The sequence below is a fragment of the Scardinius erythrophthalmus genome (genome assembly GCF_964197995.2).
Source record: "Scardinius erythrophthalmus genome assembly, chromosome: 18".
Lineage (NCBI taxonomy): Eukaryota > Metazoa > Chordata > Actinopteri > Cypriniformes > Leuciscidae > Scardinius > Scardinius erythrophthalmus.
In genome coordinates, this window is record NC_138238.1 from 17,681,857 (window position 1) to 17,704,221 (window position 22,365).

Consider the following 22,365-nt stretch of genomic DNA (forward strand, 5'->3'; position numbering starts at 1 on the left):
TTTTAGATGCGAGTAACGTGCAAAACCAGACTCCATTGTCACTGAGAGAACATTTATGATACACTTCCCTCCCCTATTTCCTTAAACAAATTGTCTAAGAGTGTATATATATCATTATACTGAAAGAGTAGGATTATTTGTTAAGGTATTTATAATTGTATATAAATGTATAAGGCGCTATGCAGACAAACAAATATCCATGTATGCTTTGTGTTCCGTCACAATGTAGCACTGTGAGAATCGAATCAAAGCGATCAGGAATATGGTGTAGAGGGAATTTGCTAAGGCATGTAGTTTTTAAAGATGTCTCTCTACTACAACCACTTTATAAACCCTCATAAGAGATCCCAAGTTTCAGAACTATAAGTTAATAGCGTCGCTTGCTTTTCATTGTGTTTAGGTTGAAGAAAAAGAGACCAATAAGGATCTCAATTCCTCTATTCTGGACAGCTCACTAAGCATACATAGACATAATTCACTGTTAAGTATTATATTCATACATGGATACATATATTTAAAGTGTTATACATAGCAATTAACATATACATATATCAATAGCATATAGGAAGATAGAAGTAGTCATAATGACAATCATTATCATCACTGTCATCATCATAATAGCAGTAGTAATAATATGATCCCTCGGTAAAGCGTACTAGGTCACTCCAGAACGTCCCTCTCAATCTCCATACCAGTTGGAATCTGCTACCAGGCCCAAATACGCTCCGTCACATGTCATTTAAACCCTGAAATTCAATGCAACACTTTTTTTCTCCATCAAACCATTTCAGGGTGCTTCAATTACATTTATAGGCAGTTTAGGGCAGCAGATTCTCATCTAAACCTCACAAAACAGACACTTCTGTAGTGACTCATAAGGAAAAAAAAAATCACTAACCATCTAATCAGCAATACATGTCATATAGCATAGCTCAATAACAAGAAGTTCTATGTAATCAATACAAGGTAAGGTTATACTTAATTAAGCTTAACTGCTAAGTTATCAATAATCATTAGTAGTATGCCAATATAGTAGATATATTTGTGTGTGTGTGTGTTTGTGTGTATATATTTATATATATATATATATATATATATATCAAGTCCACTGAAAGTTAGGACAAGGCATACTAAGGGTAGCACTGCATGTCTTGACAGGTTATTTGGATATAACTAGGCATAGGCAGGGCAAGTAGAACTCTTTTGCCTAATTTCTTGCTAATGTGTCTCCGTTCATGCGCCTATTATGAAACGTTAAACACGGAAAATGAATGAGCTACTGGCCCGCATTGAACTGTGGCGAACAAGAGTTTCCTAGTAGCATGTTTATGGGTTTTATAGATTACACACTTAAAATCCCAATCTAATAGCTCGAATGAGACAAACACGGGAGCATATTCCAACCGTCAATCAATCAAAAAGAAAAAATTAATACAAAGCGTTTCAATCCAAACTGTCAGATCACTCCAGACTGCAAACAGCCCTCATGTGCATTCATTCCTACTCTTTATCAAGCACTACCAAATTGTCACTCAGTGCAATCCGAAAGAATGAGGAAATGAGCGCGTGTCAGTGCAAGATCTGTGACTGGTGTTATGCAAGCATCTACACGGGGGTTGTTGGGGTGCTTTTTACTTACTCCATAATTAATTGCCTTGGTGCATCAAATACATTCGACATCTGAACAAATCTCAAATTTCTTGTAAATGGCCACTTTTGGCTGTACATTCAAACTCTTCTACCAATATGGCAGGAACACAAGAGTTAAGCACCACTTCATAAATTCAGGTAATCTGCCATCTGACACCACATACTTGACTGAAACATGAGTGGCCTTTGTGACATGTGCTTTGATTTGAGTCAGGGAGATCCATTTGGTTTTGGGTTTAAGTTTAAAAAAGCACTGTGGGAACATCATCAACTCCTCATAAATGTGTTTAAAGGGTTAGTTCACCCAAAAATGAAAATTCTGTCAGTAATTACTCACCCTCATGTTCCAACCCTGTAAGACTTTCGTTCATTTTCGGAACACAAATTAAGATATTTTTGATGAAATCTGAGAGCAAAGCTAAGGTTGAGCCACTGTAGTCACTTGGACTATTTTAAACATAGTCTTTACTAACTTTCTGGGCCGGCAAGTTTCAGTTACATAGAAGCCTATGAAGGAGTGAGCCGGTTCTCAGATTTCATCAAAAATATCTTAATTTGTGTTCCGAAGATGAACGAAAGTCTTATGGGGTTGGAACAACATGAGGGCGAGTAATTACTGACAGAATTTTCATTTTTGGGTGAACTAACCCTTTAAGGAACATAAAAACTGCCCTTACTTGAGTTAGCTGTAAAAGTACCAGTGTGCACTCACATACATGACACCCTACAAGCCTGTGCCAAGTGTCATGTCAGTGAGTGGGTGCATGCGTTTGATAATGAGTGAAATATCACGTCGTGTGTGTGTGTGTATGTGGTAACAATCAGTGTGTTAGTCCTACAGTCATGAGCTCTTGCCCTGAAGGGTAACAGAGCCTGGTACTTCCCAGAGTGGCACTGAAAGAGTGGGGAAGGGCCTTAGAAGCTGATATCTGAACAGGAAGACTCATCCAGACTGCCTGTAACTGCACACTTTCGGCCCAGGTCACAGATCCCCTCCACCACCAGACATCCGTCGCCCAACCTGTGAGAAAGAACATGGATAAAGGGCCATTCACACCAAGGACTGTAAATATAGCGATAAAGATATGGTTCTAAATATAAAAACAGCACCAAAGAGTTCACAGCAAAAATATAATGATAACGGCACAGAGGAACAATATCAATGGAATCACTTTCAGAACGATTTTTTCCAGGTAATGAACAATAAAAACTTTGACAGTCAATCAGAATCCATCTTGCTTTAAAGAGCTCGACAAACTAAGAATAAACAGAACGATACTGTGCATTGGTGTGGAGTTATCATCTTTAGAGTTATTGCTCTTGGAGTAAACTTCCTTAAATCTGATAATAGAGTTTAAAAACAACTAGAACAAGAGCTTTTTTTTTCAGGCCACTTAATCACACAAACAAATCATGATCATCTTCTGCAGCCACCCACCATTGACTCAGAATAGTCAGTTGGCATGGCGATCTGTTTTTCCTCTGGGGGTGGAGTCATGAGAGTGCCGTCTGCACGCCGGTTCTGATTGGTCAACGATAGCCACATCTCGTACATCTGCTGCATGTCTCTCACTTAAGAGAGTACAGAAAGATACACAGCTCATGTTAAAACACATTAAATGGATTAAACAAACATGACTGCACCACACCCACAAAACAATTGTATTAATAACTTCAGCTCTGAATTATCTAGTTGAAGGAAGTGGATTTCTCACAGCTGTTGTTTTTCATATAGGTCCACACATCCCTCTCCTCCAAACTGTGTGCAAAAGAACAGTTCCCAATATAGTGGCACTTCTTCTGTTTCATGACATGAACACACATCTGCAAGCACAAATGGATAGTGCATAGAGATTATGTAACAATGCTAAAATTTCTCAGTTCATTTAAGTCATTTTTAATGGAAACAATGATCCAACTCTTCAATTGTTCACTGGCCACTCTTTCAGGGTTTAAACTCTCCAGAAAATAACTGAAATTTTCAAAATTTAACAAAAAGTGCTGTGTGGGAGGCTGAAACAATTTCCAAAACATTACTGGATGACACACCCAAGATTTTACATAAATTATGATAATGAGGGCTGGGTTGAAAATTTCCAGATTTAACCGATCTTCAATTTAATCGCAAAAAGTGATCTTTTAATCTATGCTGTTTTCAGTCGATGCACAAATTATCCAGTGATTGCCTGCCATCCAATAATTGTGCTTTGAAAACTGAGACTTTTCATATCATAAAGTCAATTATATCAAGAAATTTAAACAATAAATGCCGTTTAACGCTTTTTGTGGCACGACGGATCGCTGAAGTGATCAAATCTTCCACTTTGCTACTAGGTATAGCACAAAATAAACATAAATGAACATCAAAGAACAGTGCAACTTACTGAGATATATGATGTAACATGTAATCACTCATTAGTTAACTAGAAAGAAAAGAAATCTAGAGTTTCATTTAGCTAAACATACACATGCTCTATTACATATTCTTTATATTTTTGCCTGTTAGTGTGGTCTTATTTAAAAGCACAGTATGTAAGTTTAGCCGTTAGAGGTTGATTATGCATTCAACAACCTGTTACCTCTGTCTGAACAGAATCATTACATAAAACACCATTTGTTGTTGATAGAAACTATAATAGAACAGAAAATATGGCTGCTCCCGAAATTGCATATTCAAAATAAATACCTACTCAAAAGAATAACTAATTACTTCATGACTGCTAAAAAATTATGTTCTATATAGTATTATAGTATTACTATATAGTAAATTCACCATGTTGTCATTATCATGTGACCAATGCCATTCACAAATCCTCTCCCGTGGCCTTATGGGATAGTATGCACACTTCAGAATTTCGTCTGAAGCAGCAGGTCATCTGGGTACTTCTTGCCTACTCTTTTATGAGTACAGTGAATTCAAACCCTTCTTTTATCAAATACGGTCTTTTGCCTACTATATAGTAGAGAAGTATGCGACTCCGGATGCAGCCTATATTTCTCAACCATTGGCATAAGAACTTCCATTATCATAAATATTACATTGTATGATGTTTAACAGATCATGAGAACAGCACTGCAGCTCAATGTCAGAACTACAACCTGCTTATCTGCTATTCTGGTTGCTGTCACAATAATTTAATCAACAAAGGACAGACTTACATCATATTGTTGGGGGTAGGTACGGGAAAAAGGCAGCGGCCGCACTACCACCCACTTTTTCTTCTCAAACGATTTTACTAGCAACACCCTGCGCTCTTTTGTCCAGCTGGGAAAAGCAACAGAAAAAGCAAAAAGCAGCATTATACCATAATTAGCCCCCAAGAACCATCAGCAAAGATGCTGTCTACAGTGTCTAATAAAAGCAGTCACATTATAACAATTCCAGTAAACATTATAGACACATTAATTTTTGATGAGCATATATCGAGTATCGAGCATCCTGGCGGTAAGATGATGCCTTCTTGAATAAGGGAAGCTAACCTGTGCCTGGCTTTGGCAGTGCAGTACTTCAGTGACTTGTCTGGCTCATTGACCTGGCCCTCCCTCCAACACTGTCCACACACAAACTTCATCTTCAGATTCAGGCCGCGCCCTCGACCGCATCCTACTAGTCCTCCACCTCCTCCTGTGCTTCCGCCCCCGATGCAGTCTCCTCCCATCCCTCCAGAGACCACAGAACTACCGCTATGAGCACTGCTGTTACTGCTGCTCCCGGTGGGCTGGTGCGGCCCGAGCATGGGCTGAAGACGAGGTATAAGAAAGAGAGACTTATTTTGTAAACCAGACTTGAACCAAAAAAAGCAATCAAATAAAAGGATTCGATTTCAGAAATGATGAGCGTTTGTGAGACAGCACAGTGGTGTTTTTGTCAAAGCCTCACCTTCTGTCTCTGAGCATTCTGTTCCAATCGGTGCCAGTGTCTCTTTGACTCCTGCACCATTTCCTCATGGGTAATACCTGACGGGTAAGAAATAAGCACAAAGAAAAACTCATTTTATAATTATTATTCATATTTTTACTATCAACTTTCAATTGTCTGAGTCAAAGACATTTATAAAACCAGGGTGTGGGGCAAAAACAGCACTGTAAATTACAGTAATGCCCCTACACTACAAAAAGTTTGGGTTTGGTATTATCTTTTTAAGGTTATTGAAACGTATCATATCATCATGAAGACAGCATTTATTTGTTAAATAATACAGTAAAACCAGTAATGTTGTAAAATATTGTTAACAAAAAAAATTCAGCTTTAATTTATTTGAAAATGTATTTATTCCTGTGATGGCAAAGCTGAATTTTCAACAGGCAAAATACAATTCTTATTATTGGAAACTTTTAACTTTTTTTCAGGATTTTTTTAACAGTTCAAAAGAACACCATTTAGTCTTTTTTAAATTGCAAATTTACTGTCACTTTTGATCAATTGAATGCATCCTTGCCGAATAAAAGTATTAATTTCTTTTAAATAAAAAAACCTAACTCCTAACCCCAAACTTTAGTGTAAAATGGTGCCATATTTAAAGGGGTTTAAAGGGGTCATATATGATGCTATTTTAAATGTTTATTGTTTTTTTTGGGGGGGTGTAATAGAATAGGTTAACATGCTTCAATGCTCAAATAACATTATTTTTCACATTCTGTACATTATTGCAGCTCCTCTATTCCTAGTCTGTCTGAACGCACTGAATTCTGCAAAGCCCCTCTTTCCGAAAAGCTCAGTGCTCTGATTGGCCAGCTGACCCAGTGCGTTCTGATTGGCCAAACACTGCAAGCGTGTCTGAATTGACCTTACATTGACGGTTCTTACCATAATCACGAGCTTCAGCTTTCAAGGCTTTAAGCAATTGTAAACAACACACAGTTAATTATGTCGTCGTTTTAAACGTATCAGTTCAAGCACAATTCTGAAAATTACAAATGCCCATCGATCGGAATCAACGTTGCAAGCACGACTTCAGCAGAACGTTTTCACAATGGCAAGTAGTCTTTGTATATAGCCGGTTTCATACTCTCCAAAGTTCAGGAAGCTGTCTTCTTTAAAATATGCGATATGCACAAGCAAACTTTTGGGTTGTACTACTCAGGAACAACATTATAAATAAATCTTAGCCACTGATACCTAACAAAGGGGTTTTGCTTTCGCATCCAAACTTTTTTGAGCTTCAAAATCTCATCCTCCATTCACTGCCATTATAAAGCTTGTAAGAGACAGGACATTTTTTAATAGAACTCCGATTGTATTCGTCTGAAATAAGAAAGTCATATACACTTAGGAAGGCTTAAGGGTGAGTAAATCATCAACTACCCCTTTAATAAGGCAAAAACAGAAGACCGCAGTGTGCATGCATAAAAATATTATAATAGCATGTCTTATGTACCTGTGTCCTGCTGAAGCACCCAACACTTGAGTTCTATGACTGAATGTGCAAAGGAGCAACTGTCCTCCCGCTGGCAGCCATATCGCACCTCATGGCGGCACACGTCAAACTGGCAGAGTGGGTGAAGAGGGCGTACTTTACTGTAGCGCACGTTTGCTGAGCGAACCACGTGCACCAGGCACCTGTCCGGCATTATAAGAGACAAACGCATGAGAGGAGATATAATGCGATGGATCACTAATATAATTTGGGGCACCTGACTAAGTCTATATACAGTGAGGGATAAAAAGAAGTCGGGAGGCGATGACTCACTTGTTATCGTCAAAGGGATGTCGTGCAGTGAGGTTGGAACACACAGCGAGATTCTCTTTGCTTCGCTTGCTAATGATACGAGGCTTACTGTCAAAACATTCCTACAGAAAAGCAGGGGCCAGAATAACAACTTAGCATTTCTGAACAAGAATGTAACATTTCTAGGTGTGAGAAAAATATTGAACATGAAGGCGCACATTACCTCACAGAGGAACATAAACATGCCCATATGGAGCTGAAGGAGACGGGTGACACTGAGGGCCCGTCGTTCATTGGTGCCCAGAGGGTCAAACAGAAGCTCACGACTTAGAGCTCCCTTCCTCTCTTGGGTCCACACATCTATCTCCTCCTGGCAATAGGCAAAAGTGCAGTTTTCACCATACTGGCACTCCTGACGCTCTTGTACCTCTGCAAAGACAGAACGATGACAAAAAATCTAAATCATTTAATCATTGGGTATCAGAATCATTGTTATCATAATTATAAATTACTATACATTTTTATAAAACATTAGTTTATTAAAAGTTACCTTTTTTTTTTTATCTGACATAACTGATAACAAAACCAACGGTGACATTGGCCACTACCATTATAGTATATTGTGTAGGGCTGCAACAAACGATTATTTTGATAATCGACTAATCTAACGATTATTAGAACGATTAATCGACTATTCATCGATTATTTCGCCGACTAATCAGTACGTTTGGAACGATTATTCAGCCTTTTCAATTAGTTAAAACACTGAGTTATACATATTCTAACTGTAATATATATAAAAAAAATCACTTCAGCTTTTGAAATGGTTGTTTTAATGAACTTTGAGCAACTAAACAGGTCATTCTCTTTAAGTTTTTAGATTTCTGTCCAACTCAAATCACACACAAATGCTCTCTAAGCAACATTGGTTAAATATTCTGTTCTCTTTAAATAGAAAAAAATAAACAAAAAAAATATCAGCTGCATTACAGACACACTTAAACTGCAAACAATTATTATAAGAATATTTTTTTTTTTAAATTGATATGACAATTGAGCTGAGCTGACATTCTCATTCACCTTTTAATTTACAGTATAAAAAATTAACTGACATGATATTCTTCATAACATCTCCTTTTGTAAGTCTTCATGAATATGTAACAAAATAAAGGCAAGGGATAATACTGTAATAACGTTACCTAATAGAGCTACAATAATAAAAACAGCCCTGACTCCTAAGCTCGATCAAGCTTTATTCTATGCAAAAATAAATCATCACATTACTGTAATTATATTATTATTGTTAATATTATTGCTATTATTAGTAGTATTGCATTCTCTAAAAAGAGATTTACTGCTAGTTATTTAGCTCCAGCTGGAGAACATTCACCTCTCACCCGGCTCGTCTCGTGCCGGGTTTTTCTCTTTAAGTGTTTTAACATGCATGTTGTGCTTAGTGTTGTTTTTGGCAGCCTGTTTTAATTTTAGTTTTAGTCTAGTCTTTGTGTCAAGCTGTCGTTTTAGTTTTATTAGTTTTAGTCACGTTCATACTCTTTTTAGTCTAGTCAAGTTTTAGTCGACGAAAACTGATGACATTTTAGTCTAGTTTTAGTCAACGAAAACTGATGACATTTTAGTCTAGTTTTAGTCGACGAAAACTCATGACATTTTAGTCTAGTTTTAGTCAATGAAAATTGGATTTTAGTCTCTTTTTAGTATTGCAATTCTATTTAACCCAGTCAATATAGAATTTCAAAACAAGGTTATCTTATTATAGCCTATTTAGTATATTTAGGGCTGTGACGGTGGCAGTTTTTTTACCACCGCGGTAATGGACCAACTACCGGCGGTGGTTGGGGGGTTATTTAAAAAAAATAAAAACTCGTTTTATATTTCCACACAAAGACGCCTGATATAGCAGAATATAACCAACCACTCTGCGCTCTGAGCCGGATGTGGGACTCGAGCAGAAAAGAGACCATCGATCTCTTTATGATAGGCCTATCTACTCTTCGTGTTTTCTACTTGATGTAAATTGGTCTGAATAGCGAATTTTATCCTCCACAAGGGCGAAATATTTAGGCTATGTTTGAGATTGCGCTGCCAGAGAAAGTGAAACTAAAAATCACCCGCGCGTGTAAAACGCGCTTTACAACTAAACTTGACGCGCCCTATGTCTAATATAAGAAACACAAACTGTGTTAAAAAGAATTTGACATGCCAGTACAAATGTATGCTATACTTTACCACAGTAACGAATACGAATATAATAGGCCTAATTAAAAGCGAACCAATGAAGAAACGTGTATAATCCCTTTAGAAAATGGGTGAGACGTGAGTGAAGATTTGGGAAAAGAAACAAGAGATTCAGGGATGAGTCACGATTTTTGGATATTCGATTAGTTTATTTAATTATAGAATATCGAATAGGTTGTGCGATTATTCTCTAAAATAAAATCTCCATGTTCTGGTGCTGATGCGATGACGCGTTCATGTAACCAGAGACGCTGCCATAACGCACATAACAGCTGTCACAAAGAACCGGCAAAAGTAATGATTATGAATGTGTCAAATATATCAATGGGACATTTTAATAGAAAAACTAATGGAATAATATTGTTAAATTCGCTGATAATCGGGTGACCAGATCGCAAAACAGAATTTAAAGCCGACAAAGCTATGGGTTCACGCACAACTCTCTCATTCGTCGTGACGTTATAACATTTCGTCTCGTCTCGTTTTGGTCAACGAAAATGAGGAGACATTTTAGCATAGTTTTTATTTTGTAAGCCACATTTAGTCTCGTTTTTATTCGTCAACGATAATGCATCATACATGTATTTTAGTCATCGTCTCGTCTCGTTTTCGTCAGGTGAAAACGGTTCGTTGACGACAATATTTCGTCATAATTTTCGTTGACGAAAGCAACACTAGTTGTGCTCCCGTGAAAAGCAAGTTCCGCCTTGCATGTATTGCATACGATAGCATTCTTGGTTTGCAGTTTTGTGAAACTTTACACACCTTGCTAGTTCGGATTCGTTTGCACTCCGTCATAATTCGCGCTGTGTTTTCTTCTACCGCAATAGCATTTGTAACGGCTGCATTACACTCTAGCGCTAAAGCGCCGTAGCGGTCAAATCGCGATATTGCAGGCCCTTACATTAGGTCACGTGGGATCAAACGACTACTCGACAACAAAGATATTTGTCGACAATTTTTTATTGTCGACGTTGTCGACAATGTCGACTAATCGTTTCAGCCCTAATATTGTGCACCCCTAACTGAAACATCTATCCAATACACAGACTTTAATAAATAGAGCCATACCTTTACAGAGAACAAACGCCCCAAGAAAGTTATTACGAGCTGGACGGGGTCGCACCCTTTTCCAGGTGGGGTCGTCAGAGGATTTGAGGCGACAGAGCAGCACATCTCTCTTGCAGCGATGCGCTGCATCAGGCTGATAATGGTAGTCCATGACCCGAGGCCCTAATTAAGAGAGAAAAAGAAAATCCACCTCTTTCAGACAGGTATAACATTATTAGGAATAATTCTGATATGGACCTTTATTTCATATCACACATTAAGGGATACAGTACCTATGCGACTGTAGCAAGCATTACAGGCCTGTCTGAACTCATGTGTGGCAGCCAAAGGGTTTCGTGACAGCAGAGAAAGATTGGTACCGACTGGGCCATTCTGCAAGCAGCAAAGGACAGTTTTCTGACAAGCTGATTGCAAACCATTATGGGGTCATTTTGTGTTAAATCAACCAAATTTCTGAAACTTTCCCAGCTCAATTTTTTTTTTTTTTTTTTATGGAAAAAAAGCCAACATAGTAAATATACATCCATGACATTTAATGAGTATTCCACTATTTCTCACCTGAGATTTTGAGCCAAAGATGGAAGCATCATTATTATATATTGACTTTAGCAATCTTTGTTGCATTATATGCCAACGGAGACAGTTCAAAAATTTTTGCATGCCTGTAACTCTAAACATTTTAAAGATATCTTAAAGGTATAGCGGAGGATCTTTCCGAATTTTAGATAAGAACCGCCCTCTCCACTTTTTGAAAAAAAATGCACATGCGCAACACACTACCTGCTCCCGAGAGGGAACGTGTGCGAGGTTCTCCTCGTGCACGCTCTGTTTACAAGTTGCTGTCGGCATCGCTCATACAAGATTACTTTCCAAAAGAAGATTTGCACTTTTTCTCCAAATAGCATGCCAAACTTTACCTGTCGAGTAGAAACTTCGCGACTGAGGCATCAGTGGGAAGCCCAACCTGTGTTTTCAGCGCACGCCATCGTGTGAAACAATCTCCCAAAAACACTCTGATCTTGTTTCTCTCTTCTGAGGCCTTTCTCTTCTTCTCATACAGTTCGTACAAACTTTTTCTCTTGCGACCCTCAGACATTTTCAAAGGACCCGGTGAAACGGCGAGCTTCAATGAATGGCTTAGCTCTAGCTCACCACACATAAACACCTGAAAGTGCGCATGCGCAGAAAGCGAAAACTAGGGGACGGGCACGTACGACGGCTTTACGTAAACATATCACCAGAATGATTGACACTTAGGTGGACCAATAGTTTACACTACCCACCGGAAAAAGAAAATCCTCCGCTATACCTTTAATAACCTTTTTAATAGGTTTTAAATAAACATTTATTTTGGTAGCTTCATCTTAAAGGCCCTATATGGTTGAATCCCAGAAATATGGAGATCTTAATGCAGCTCCATGAGTAAATAGGTCAAATGTACACATTTTTAGAGGTCAAAAAACAAATGTGGGTCACTTAAATTGCTCTCAAAAGTGTATTTATAAGAATCTATATTTGAATCAGTTTCATGGAAATTTGAATGAAAGGACATTTTAACAGGTTCTGAAACTGCTCAAAACTAGCACTTTTGGAGGTACTTCGACTCGGCGCAGTAAAAAGTCACGCCTGATCCTCTTCCTCTCACTTCTGTCAATAGTGGAAAGAGGATCAGGCGTGACTTTTTACTGCGCCGAGTCGAAGTACTTCCAAAAGTGCTATTCCGCCATACATTATAGTTATCCTTTTTAAGCCGCTTAGAAAAGCGCCACGTTTTATTTTGTGTAACCATACTTGGTCGTATAACTACTCGTGTAACTGTTTTTAAATATGGAAAACATTGATGTGTTTGGTCACTTCTAAATTCATTGCTGTTAGATACCATTGAATAAACTGGGGTAAGCTAAGTGCTTTCAAAGTGTCACCGCGCGCTAGAGCGAGTGCATGCACTGAGATGAGAGAGGTATGTATCAACTCGTCTTAGTTAAGGGAATAACATAGTTTAATATGAAAAAACAGTGGAGTATCCCTTTAAGTAATTTTTAGCCCCTGTAAATTGGTTCCAAATCTCAGGTGAAAATTGTCATTTTGACCCCCCTCAACAAAATAGTAGATTACTCAGTAATTATACATCCATGAAATTTAACATTGGCTTTCTTCCTCATTTATGCATTTCTTTCACCAGACAAAAAATGATCAAAATCAAATTTTTAGCCGGAACCTCTGATGTTGAGATGACACGGAATGTGAACCCTATGAACATTTAAAGACCTTTACTACGTTGAAGTTTACTACTTTGAGTAAGACTGAAGAACAAAACAGTTAAGACTCACTGCATTGGCGGCATGATGATTACGCAAACTGGGGATGAAACTGTGAGAGATTCGTCCACCTAAGATTTGTAAGGAAAGGAAAATGGGATAATTAACCAATATCAAATTATCATCATGTCAAGATATTTTCTGCATTATTTAAATACAGGTACACTAACGTTCAAAAGTTTAGCGTCAGTAAAAAAATGTTTTGTGTGTTTTTGAAAGAAGTCTCATGATCACCAAGGCTGCATTAATTTGATCAAATACAGTAAAAACAGAAACATTTGTCAGAGCCAATAACCTTGTGGGCATGTAGCGTGTTTACACTTCGGGCAACTCGAGTTTGAGTCCCAGCTCGGGTAGCTTTTCCGATCCTGTCCCATCTCTCTCTCTCCCACTTTGTTTCCTTTCAGTTCTCTACACTATTCTATCTCATAGGCAAAAATGTCTCACACACAAAAAAAAATACAAATACATGTAAAATATCTGTTTTCCAAATAAATACATATTACAAAGTGTCATTTATTCCTGTGATGGCAAAACGCCACATAAACCTTCAGAAATCATTCTAATATGCTGATGTTGCTCCAGAAAAAAATCTTATTATATATGCTGATTACAGATGTGATGATTAATATATTTCTGGCACTCATAAAACTTATTTTTTTCAGTACTCTTTGACGAATAAAAAGCCTTTATTAAAAATGGAAATATTTTGTAGCGTTATACATGGCTTTACTGTCACTTCTGATAAAGTTAATGCATCCTTGCTGAATTAAAATATGAATTTATTTCCAGATTTTGAATGCTAGTACCACACCAAGTCAGTTAAAACCCTTACCAGGAAGTGTGTACTCAGAGAGGGAATCCAGTCCTCCTGTGCTCAGTGATCCAGACCCGCCCTTCCCAGCAGTGTCTCCAGCTCCAGAGCTAAAGGAGCCAAGGGAGTCCATCGTCTGGGAAGAGGCTTCGCTTTGACCCAGCACTGAAAAAGCCTCCAGTGGGGGGAGTGGACTGACAGCAGAGTTGAAAAAGGGAGTTGTGAGCTGAGCCGAGGAGGCTGGGAGACCCGGAGAGTATGGGGGCCTCAAACCCACAGCAGTGTTTGGTAGGTTAGTGGGAATTGCCCCCTGAACTGGGTTCTGATGGAGAAAAAGTAAATATTAAGTGCTTTTACAGTGATCAATCCAGTATTGAGTGTCAATGTCCTACTGTCCATCCCTGCAGCTCTCCATTACACTCACCACGCTGACCTCAGCTCCTTTGGGAATACTTTCCAGCAAGGTGTCCAGACACGAGGTGTCCTCATTCATCACACATTCACCCATGTGTTCAGATACAGGCACAGAGTATGGCACCCGCCCTGACGGCTCCTGGCTTGGGCTTTCTGGCATGTCTTGGGGCACAACTGGGTTCTGTGAGGGAATCTGTGGGTCATCACTGACTGGGATTGGTGTGGCCAGAGGGGCAGGGATGCATTGGGCACTTGTTAAGTCTGTGGAATAAACAGATGAATAAACTGACTCACCTATTTATATTTGCTTAAAGGGTTAGTTCACCCATAAATGAAATTCTGTCATTAATGACTCACCCTCATGTCGTTCCAAGCCCGTAAGACCTCCGTTCATCTTCGGAACACAGTTTAAGATATTTTAGATTTAGTCAGAGCTTTCTGTCCCTCCATTGAAAATGTATGTACGGTATACTGTCCATGTCCAGAAAGCTAATAAAGACATCATCAAAGTAGTCCATGTGACATCAGTGGGTTAGTTAGAATTATTTGAAGCATCGAAAATACATTTTGGTCCAAAAATAACAAAAACTACGACTTTATTCAGCATTGTATTCTCTTCCGGGTCTGTTGTCAATCCGCGTTCACGACTCCGCAGTGACGCTGCTGATGTAAGACGCTGCTGACGTGTTATCTGGTTATTCGGGTTCAAATAAATATGGCTATGGTGTCGAAATCCTTAGACATGTTTGCGAAGATTGTTTTGTTTACAGTGTGCGTCTCCCTCAGACTGTAAACGAAGCTCGGGCGCACCAGATAACACGTCAGCAGCATCTTACGTCAGCAGCGTCTTACACAACAGACCCGGAAGAGAATACAATGCTGAATAAAGCATCCAAAATTTTTGGACCAAAATGTATTTTCGATGCTTCAAAAAATTCTAACTAACCCACTGATGTCACATGGACTACTTTGATGATGTCTTTATTAGCTTTCTGGACATGGACAGTATACCGTACATACATTTTCAATGGAGGGACAGAAAGCTCTCGGACTAAATCTAAAATATCTTAAACTGTGTTCCGAAGATGAACGGAGGTCTTACGGGCTTGGAACGACATGAGGGTAAGTCATTAATGACATAATTTTCATTTTTGGTTGAACTAACCCTTTAATGATTATACTCAAAGTAATATATTTTAACCAAAATATTAAAGGTGCTCTAAGCGATGCTGGGTGACGTCACTTCTTGTTGACGTTCGAAGTATTGTCAAACAAAACGGAGGCTAGCTCGACCCTCCCTCCTCTTCATCCCGTCCCCTCCCCCTCCCTTCCGTGCTTCCTAAAACAATCATGAACCATTTAGAAAAAAAAACCTGGATTTACCCACCTGTCCAGCAAAAACACAGCCACCTGAATGTCAGATTGGAAGCCCTTCTGCCGGCGGAGTTTTTGCCACCTTTTGAACGCTTTTCCGATGTAAATTCGGGACTTTGCGTTCCTTCTTTCCCTATTCTTTGTTATTTGTTCATCAGAACGTCTTCTCTTTGGTCGTGTGTCGGCCATATCAAAATTCTCAAGAATATACAATTTTAACGTTAGTCGTTGTTAGGACATCTCTCCTCTAGCTAACTTCCCTCTTCATGCTTCTCTCTGCTCCACTCCCCACACCCCCCTTCATGTGCACGCGCACTAACCCCCCACCCCAAATCATTCTTGTCGGTTATTGGCTGGAACACTGTTTGTTATGTTTCGTGGTCCAGGCTGGGCCAGTTTGTTTTTCTTGCCGTTTGTGGAGCCTGGGCTGTCTACAGAGACAGTGAGTTTTACAGTGTGTTCAGGGGAGAGGCAGCTAGCGGATAGTGAGGAGATATTTTGCTGGATGTGACAAAAAATGTTTTGGCCTAAAAAACACGTGACATCGCTTAGAGCACCTTTAAATGCTATAGGGACATTCCATGTCAAATCAACCAATTTTAGAAACTTCCCTGGCTCAAATGTTTGGTTTTGTTAATATTTTTCAGGAAGAAAGACAAACATAAATAGTGATTAGAGCCAAAATATTACATGTCATGATGTGTATCTACTGAGTAATCCAATATTTTGCAGAGGGGGGTCAAAATGACAATTTTCACCTGAGATTTGGAGCCTAATTACAGGAGGTAAAAATGACTTTAGAAAGATGGCAGCATCATGGTTTTATTTTTACACTGAGATTGGTAGTTCTATTAGTAAAATTTGTTGACTTTAGCCATCTTTGTTGCATTAAATGCCAACAGTGAAAGTTCAAAAATGGTAAAAAAGTACTTCTTGTGTTTTTTGCACGAAGTTTGCATGCCTGTAACTCAAGAATTATTAAAGATCTCTTAATATCCTTTTAGAATCCTGTTCTTAACTAACTTTTCTTTTAATATCTTATTTTTTAAGGCCCTACATGGTTCATTTCCAAAGATATGGGGATTTCAACATGGCTCCATAAGTAAAATTGTACACATTTTCAGTGGTCAAAAACCAAATGTGGATCACATTGCATACTAGGGCTGGGTATTGACACAAATTTCACAATTCGATTCGATTTCGATTCGCAAGCTTGCAATTCGATTCGATTTCGATTACAATTCGATTCGATTCAATATCGATTATTTTGGATATCAGGTTCAATACATGGCAAATTTTCTCAAGGAAAACAAATCTCTTGACTAATGCTGTTAACTATGGGAGTCAGTTAGCCTGTAGGCTTCATTAGCCTACTATAATATAGCTTAAAAATAAGGTAAAAATTAACTGATTTGTATACAAACACTTAAATTACACTTATTTATTTTTATAATAATAAAGTTATATGAAATATAAACATTTAAATTGTAGCTGTCATAAAAACCTGCCAGATTTATTCAGACATGCATTAAAAATAGAAGAACATTAAAAATTATAATGAATATGTAATATGGTGCATATATTTAGCAAAATGCTCCTCTCTAGAGTTAATTTTTCTAGCTGACTAACGAGTTTATGGTCACTGGATATGTTTTTTCTGAGGTAAATGTGACGTTACATGACATTGTTTGCAAGCTGATTTACTGACGTCTTTCCACGGTTGAAACGCACAAAGCACAAAGATTAGTGCGATTTATTGGATGGGATCCACGCAACAATGTTACATTCATTCATCAACTGAAAACAGGATGACTAATCGATTCTTGGGATTTAAGAATCGATATCGTTTCGTAAAAATGAGAATCGATTAAAATCGAGAAATCGATATTTTTTACCCAGCCCTATTGCATACAGTTGATATATCTGAATATCTGAAGAACAAATCATGTTGAAACTAGAAATGCATCTCGTTTTTTCTATCAACAGAAAGAAAAATAAATCAAAACCATTAGCCTCTGGTTGAGTTGACATGGAAAGACCATATATGCATGTATGTGATATATAAAAAAATACCTGATCCAATATCAGTCAAAGACTCAAGACCATTTGAGGAGTTCTGAAAAGAAAGAGCAAGAAGGTTTGTTAATTTAATCCAAACCATGCAATTCTCATTTTAGAAACTAGCTTTTATTTTATAAACCAATTTTATACTACTTTAAATTACTTTATTGACCAATATAGGGAAGGTCTGTTTTTTTTTACTTGCCTCCCCTGTGTGAGAATTAGTTTCTCCATTGCTGTCTGCCCCAGATGTTGTAGAATCAAGCTGAAATAAAAAAAGTGTAACTATATAATTAGCAAATGATCAACATTTTAAACATACATCATTTAATCTAAAAGACAAACCTGAGGACTGACGTAGGCTTTGCGGATTTTCAAACCAAGTTTGTTAGCTAAATCCTGAGCAAGCTCACTGACTTGCCTGTCCTGTGTAAAATAAAGCAAGCAAACAATGTTTTGTTAGATAATTACATGAATTGGCAACATATGGCATAAACATTTCAAACTACAATATTATTACATAGAATTACATAGACTAATATTCAAAAGTTTGGGGTCAGTAAGACTTTTTGAATGACTTTTTGATTCCTGTGAAGACAAAGCAGAATTTTCAGCCATTAGTCCAATCTTCAGTAGCTATGTTTCCATCCACAACTTTAATACGAATGCTAAAGACATGCGCAGAAACTATGGGGCCGTTTACACCTGGCCACTTCATGCGTTTTCTCAGATCGGATACATATCTGATCGTGAAAAGACCAGGTGTAAATGCCCTCCGAAACGCATTCGAGACGGATTTGAATCCGATCGCTCAAACCACTTCAGGAGGAGGTCTGGGCCGCATTCCAGACGAAACTGGACAAGTGTAAATGCATCTGGTTGTTGAAACCACATATGTAAATTGTATTCCTCCCAAAAATGCTAAAAAATAAACATGTGAAAGCGTGTTATAGGCTATATCTAATGTTATAGCCAGATATGACGGCACTACTGGAACACGCATCGCCGCAGATGAGCAGCTGAGCATCTATTCATTAAGCCAACGTGCAAACTATCGCAAATCAAAGTGAAAGTAAGTCGCAGACGCTTAACACACAATCATCATCATTAAAGTAGAGAAGCCAATGATCTTACCAGGGCTGTTGACGCTCTCTCTTATTGCGGTCTTTGATTTTTAAATTTTAGCTGATGATCAATAAAATGCAGCTCATATCTGTTGCTTTCGGTGACGTGCAGTCCGTTAAATCTGCATATAGCGCGGGAATTGAAGATCGGATTTAAATCCGTTTTGCAAAAACACATTTATGTGACCAGGTGTAAATGGATTCGTTTTGATAAATCAGATAGCTATCCGATCTGAGAAAACGCATGAAGTGGCCAGGTGTAAACAGCCCCTATGATGAAAACATATTTACCAAAAAAATTCCTTGACGTCCATCAAAAAAAGTCACCAATCTCGCTGAACGGCATCTGAAATGTTCTTTTGGTCATTCTGAAATGCCTTAGCCAAAGCCTGTTTGTCAAAGTGTTTCGGTATAATTACCTCCCAGAACTGTTTTACACGACTGCGTTCCCAAACGGCCGGCATCCTCCTCCGAAAGTGCACTCTGAGGCGCAAGTATTTTTCATTATTAAAAAAGACCTACAGTGGCTTCTCCTTCTGCAGCAACTTAACATTTTTCTTAGTGATATTTAGCACCAGTTTATCAGGAAGCGAGGATTTTGTTCTCTCGACTCACTGGATGGAAATGGTGCTTTATTTGCAAATGTTATATGTAATATTAAAATTTTGAATTTAAAGTTAAATTCGCAACTTTGGATGGAAGGGTTGCTTGTGTTACAAGAACCTTCATAGATCTGCTGATATGGTGCTCAAGAAACATTTATTGATATTATCAATGTTGAAAACAGTTCTAATATTTTTGTGGAAATCAAGAAATATTTCTTACAGCATTCTTTGAATAGAAAGTTCTATAGCATTTATTTGAAATAGCCCAATAAAAATCTTTACTGTCACTGTTGATCAATTTAACGCATCCTTGCTGAATATACGTTTTTTATTTTTATTCTGACCCCAAACTTTTAAATGGTAGTGTATAAAAATATAAACTGCAGATTAATGTTCCATTGCTTCTGCATATGAATACATACGTGAGGGGCAGTTAATAGGCATCCAGTGCCACACTCATAAGCCTCTCTGAGTCGGCCCAGCTCCCTCAGACAAAGTGCCTTCCTGTAGAGTGCTCTGCGACTGCCCTCCAACACACACAGTGCGCTATCACAGTCCTGCACTCCACGCTCGTACTCCCCCTAAACAAAAAAGACAAGAGAAGTTTGATTTGCAGAAAATGTCTTTGCAGCACTTACTGTTGGAGTACTACGTGATAATTCGCACATACTGAATTCCTTCAAATCCTCAGTTTACAATGACAGATTTAAATGTCAACCAATTGTCCAATAAAAATAGTATAGACTTACAAGACTATAATGTGCAGCTGCCCGGTTCACATAAAGGCTCTCTAACAGCTCAGGGGGAATGACCAGTGCTTCAGACTGAGCATAGCGAGCTACATTCACACCCTCGCCGTAATGGACTGCTGCCTGTCTCCACTCTCCATCACGATACACTGCATTACCTTCATCCAGCAAATTACATACTAGCTGAGTCAGGAATGCCTGCAGAAGAAAGGAAGAGACTTTCCATTTAAATTAAGATCATGAAATCCAATAAATATGGATTATCTAGGTGGGGTGGGTTTTTTTCAGACATAGTACACACAAATCATACCTCATATCCTTCAGGTTCTGGGAAAGGCAAAGATGACCTGTGGCAAAGAGACAAATGCATTTAGCAATTTTGGAATGATAAACATCCACATGGAGCAGATCGGAAAAGCAGCACAAAAATCTACAAACTTACTGAATGAATCCCAAAGCTTTCTGTATTTCTTCCTTGCGCTTCTGTCGTTCTGGATCCATAGCTGTAATAAATCACAACCAGAACAAATAACCATTATGAGGAAAAAAACAAAAGTAACATAAGTTTTGTAGGGTCAAAACATACAATTACTATGTGGTTTTATAGAGCCAAAAAACACAAAATGTTACGTGAAAACATTTCAGTTGTGTGTGTTTTCATCATTCTAGCCAGCAAGTGAAACATATTGGCGTGGAAAAAAAATGTAGTGGCAGTAATTAGTCACAAAAATACTAAAGATTACAAATTTTTATAGACTTAATAACGCACAATGATGGCAACTAAAATATATTTATAAGCACAAACAGTGTGTATTACAGAAATATAACACTAAGGCCTAAAATGTGAGATAAGCAAGTGAGAGCACATCCCCGAGCTCGCCTTAGAATCACACCCACTAATGTAACTCTCCGGACTTGAGAAATCAAAACCAACTAACAGCAATCCTTCCGCGATACTTGAAACACTCCTCAATATAATGTAGAACATAGACATTTTTACAGACTTGACATGTAAAGGAACTGTCAGTGCAACACGCTAATGAGAAAGTTAACTTGCACAGGCTTCGGGTTAACATTAGCTTTAATGCTAGCTAGCACTTGGCTAGCCCGCTAATGCTGTCAACTTCGGGTTTGTTTACACCAATTAATATCAATGACTAGTTTTATATGCCGGCACAAAACAGTCCCAACAAACATCTAAATCATATTTCTAGAGTGTAATATTTTGTAATAAAATTCTAACTGTCATTTTCAGGGCCGTGTAGTATAAAAATCTATTTAAAATGTTCCTGGTAGCCAATTAGCAAGCTACGTTTCGCGAACTGGTGCAGCGAGGTAACTTAGCGTTTAAAGAATGCATTACCTTAATAATAATAATAATTTTAAAACACCATAGGATAAAATACAAAACAGATTATAAAAATGTAAAATACAAGTTAGTCTCCATTTCAAAAATCCGTTAAGTAGCACGCTAAACAGAAGCTTGCTGGGAGGACATGCAACCCACCTAAGATTTTAGATCTTCTCTTCAACAAGGAACTGCTTGTTAAAGCAATAAATCCTTTGAAATGCCAGGTAAAACGTTTGGATTTTTTATTCCTTCAAAATCATACTTTTAATTTATTCGCCTGTCCCAAATCAACGGACAGAGCATGTGCGCCTTGAGTTGCGCTCAAGTTGAACTAAACCATCCAGACTGTGAGGTCCTAAAGGCAGAGCGATGGGTCTTTTTTGTTTAAAGTGGAGCATTCAGCCACTGGGGGCATCGGTGACTTTCTTTACAAAAACTTGACAAAATTATTTTCATAAAGCCAAACCTAAACCTCCACTTTGCTCTCTCTATATATAAACAATAATAAATAAATAAAAACCTGTCTATTGTCTGCCTGTGTTGACAGTTATTTTAAATCAGGCACATCGGTGTCTCGGTTGGAGATCGTTTGTTTATATAGATGTCATAGCAAAATAAAGAAATACTTTTATAAAGGTCAATGCAACTGCATCAAGTGCATCTAAATATGCATTTTCATGTACTTTACAAGGGACCAGTTAAGATTATCACAGGAATATTTATTATTATTATCATCAGTATTATTATAGCTTACTGGAAAGGCTTCTCAAGAATGTTCATTAAGTACTAAATCATAGACGTGGTCAAATTATTATGCATTGTCGCTTTTCGAAAATGTATCCCTAAAATGTTTTAAAATGTCATATTAAGTTGTAGATTTTTTTTTTGAAAGGTACTTTTAACTTGTAA

General features: G+C 38.0%; 1 protein-coding gene across 1 annotated transcript; it reads right to left on the reverse strand.

The window, feature by feature from the left end:
* Positions 1-1,313: 1,313 nt before the first annotated feature.
* On the reverse strand, positions 1,314-21,812 carry zc3h7bb (zinc finger CCCH-type containing 7Bb). Its single transcript, XM_081392483.1, has 22 exons — positions 21,613-21,812; positions 20,548-20,608; positions 20,416-20,452; positions 20,106-20,303; positions 19,779-19,937; positions 17,973-18,053; positions 17,833-17,892; positions 17,640-17,682; positions 14,203-14,453; positions 13,800-14,100; positions 12,977-13,035; positions 10,919-11,018; positions 10,647-10,808; positions 7,543-7,748; positions 7,341-7,441; positions 7,029-7,210; positions 5,531-5,607; positions 5,131-5,390; positions 4,810-4,915; positions 3,366-3,474; positions 3,089-3,222; positions 1,314-2,671 (listed from the first exon to the last, which is right to left on the reverse strand). The coding sequence occupies exons 2-22, from the start codon at positions 20,604-20,606 to the stop codon at positions 2,633-2,635; spliced, it is 2,724 nt and encodes a 907-aa protein (XP_081248609.1). The 5' UTR covers positions 20,607-20,608; positions 21,613-21,812; the 3' UTR covers positions 1,314-2,632.
* Positions 21,813-22,365: the final 553 nt, after the last annotated feature.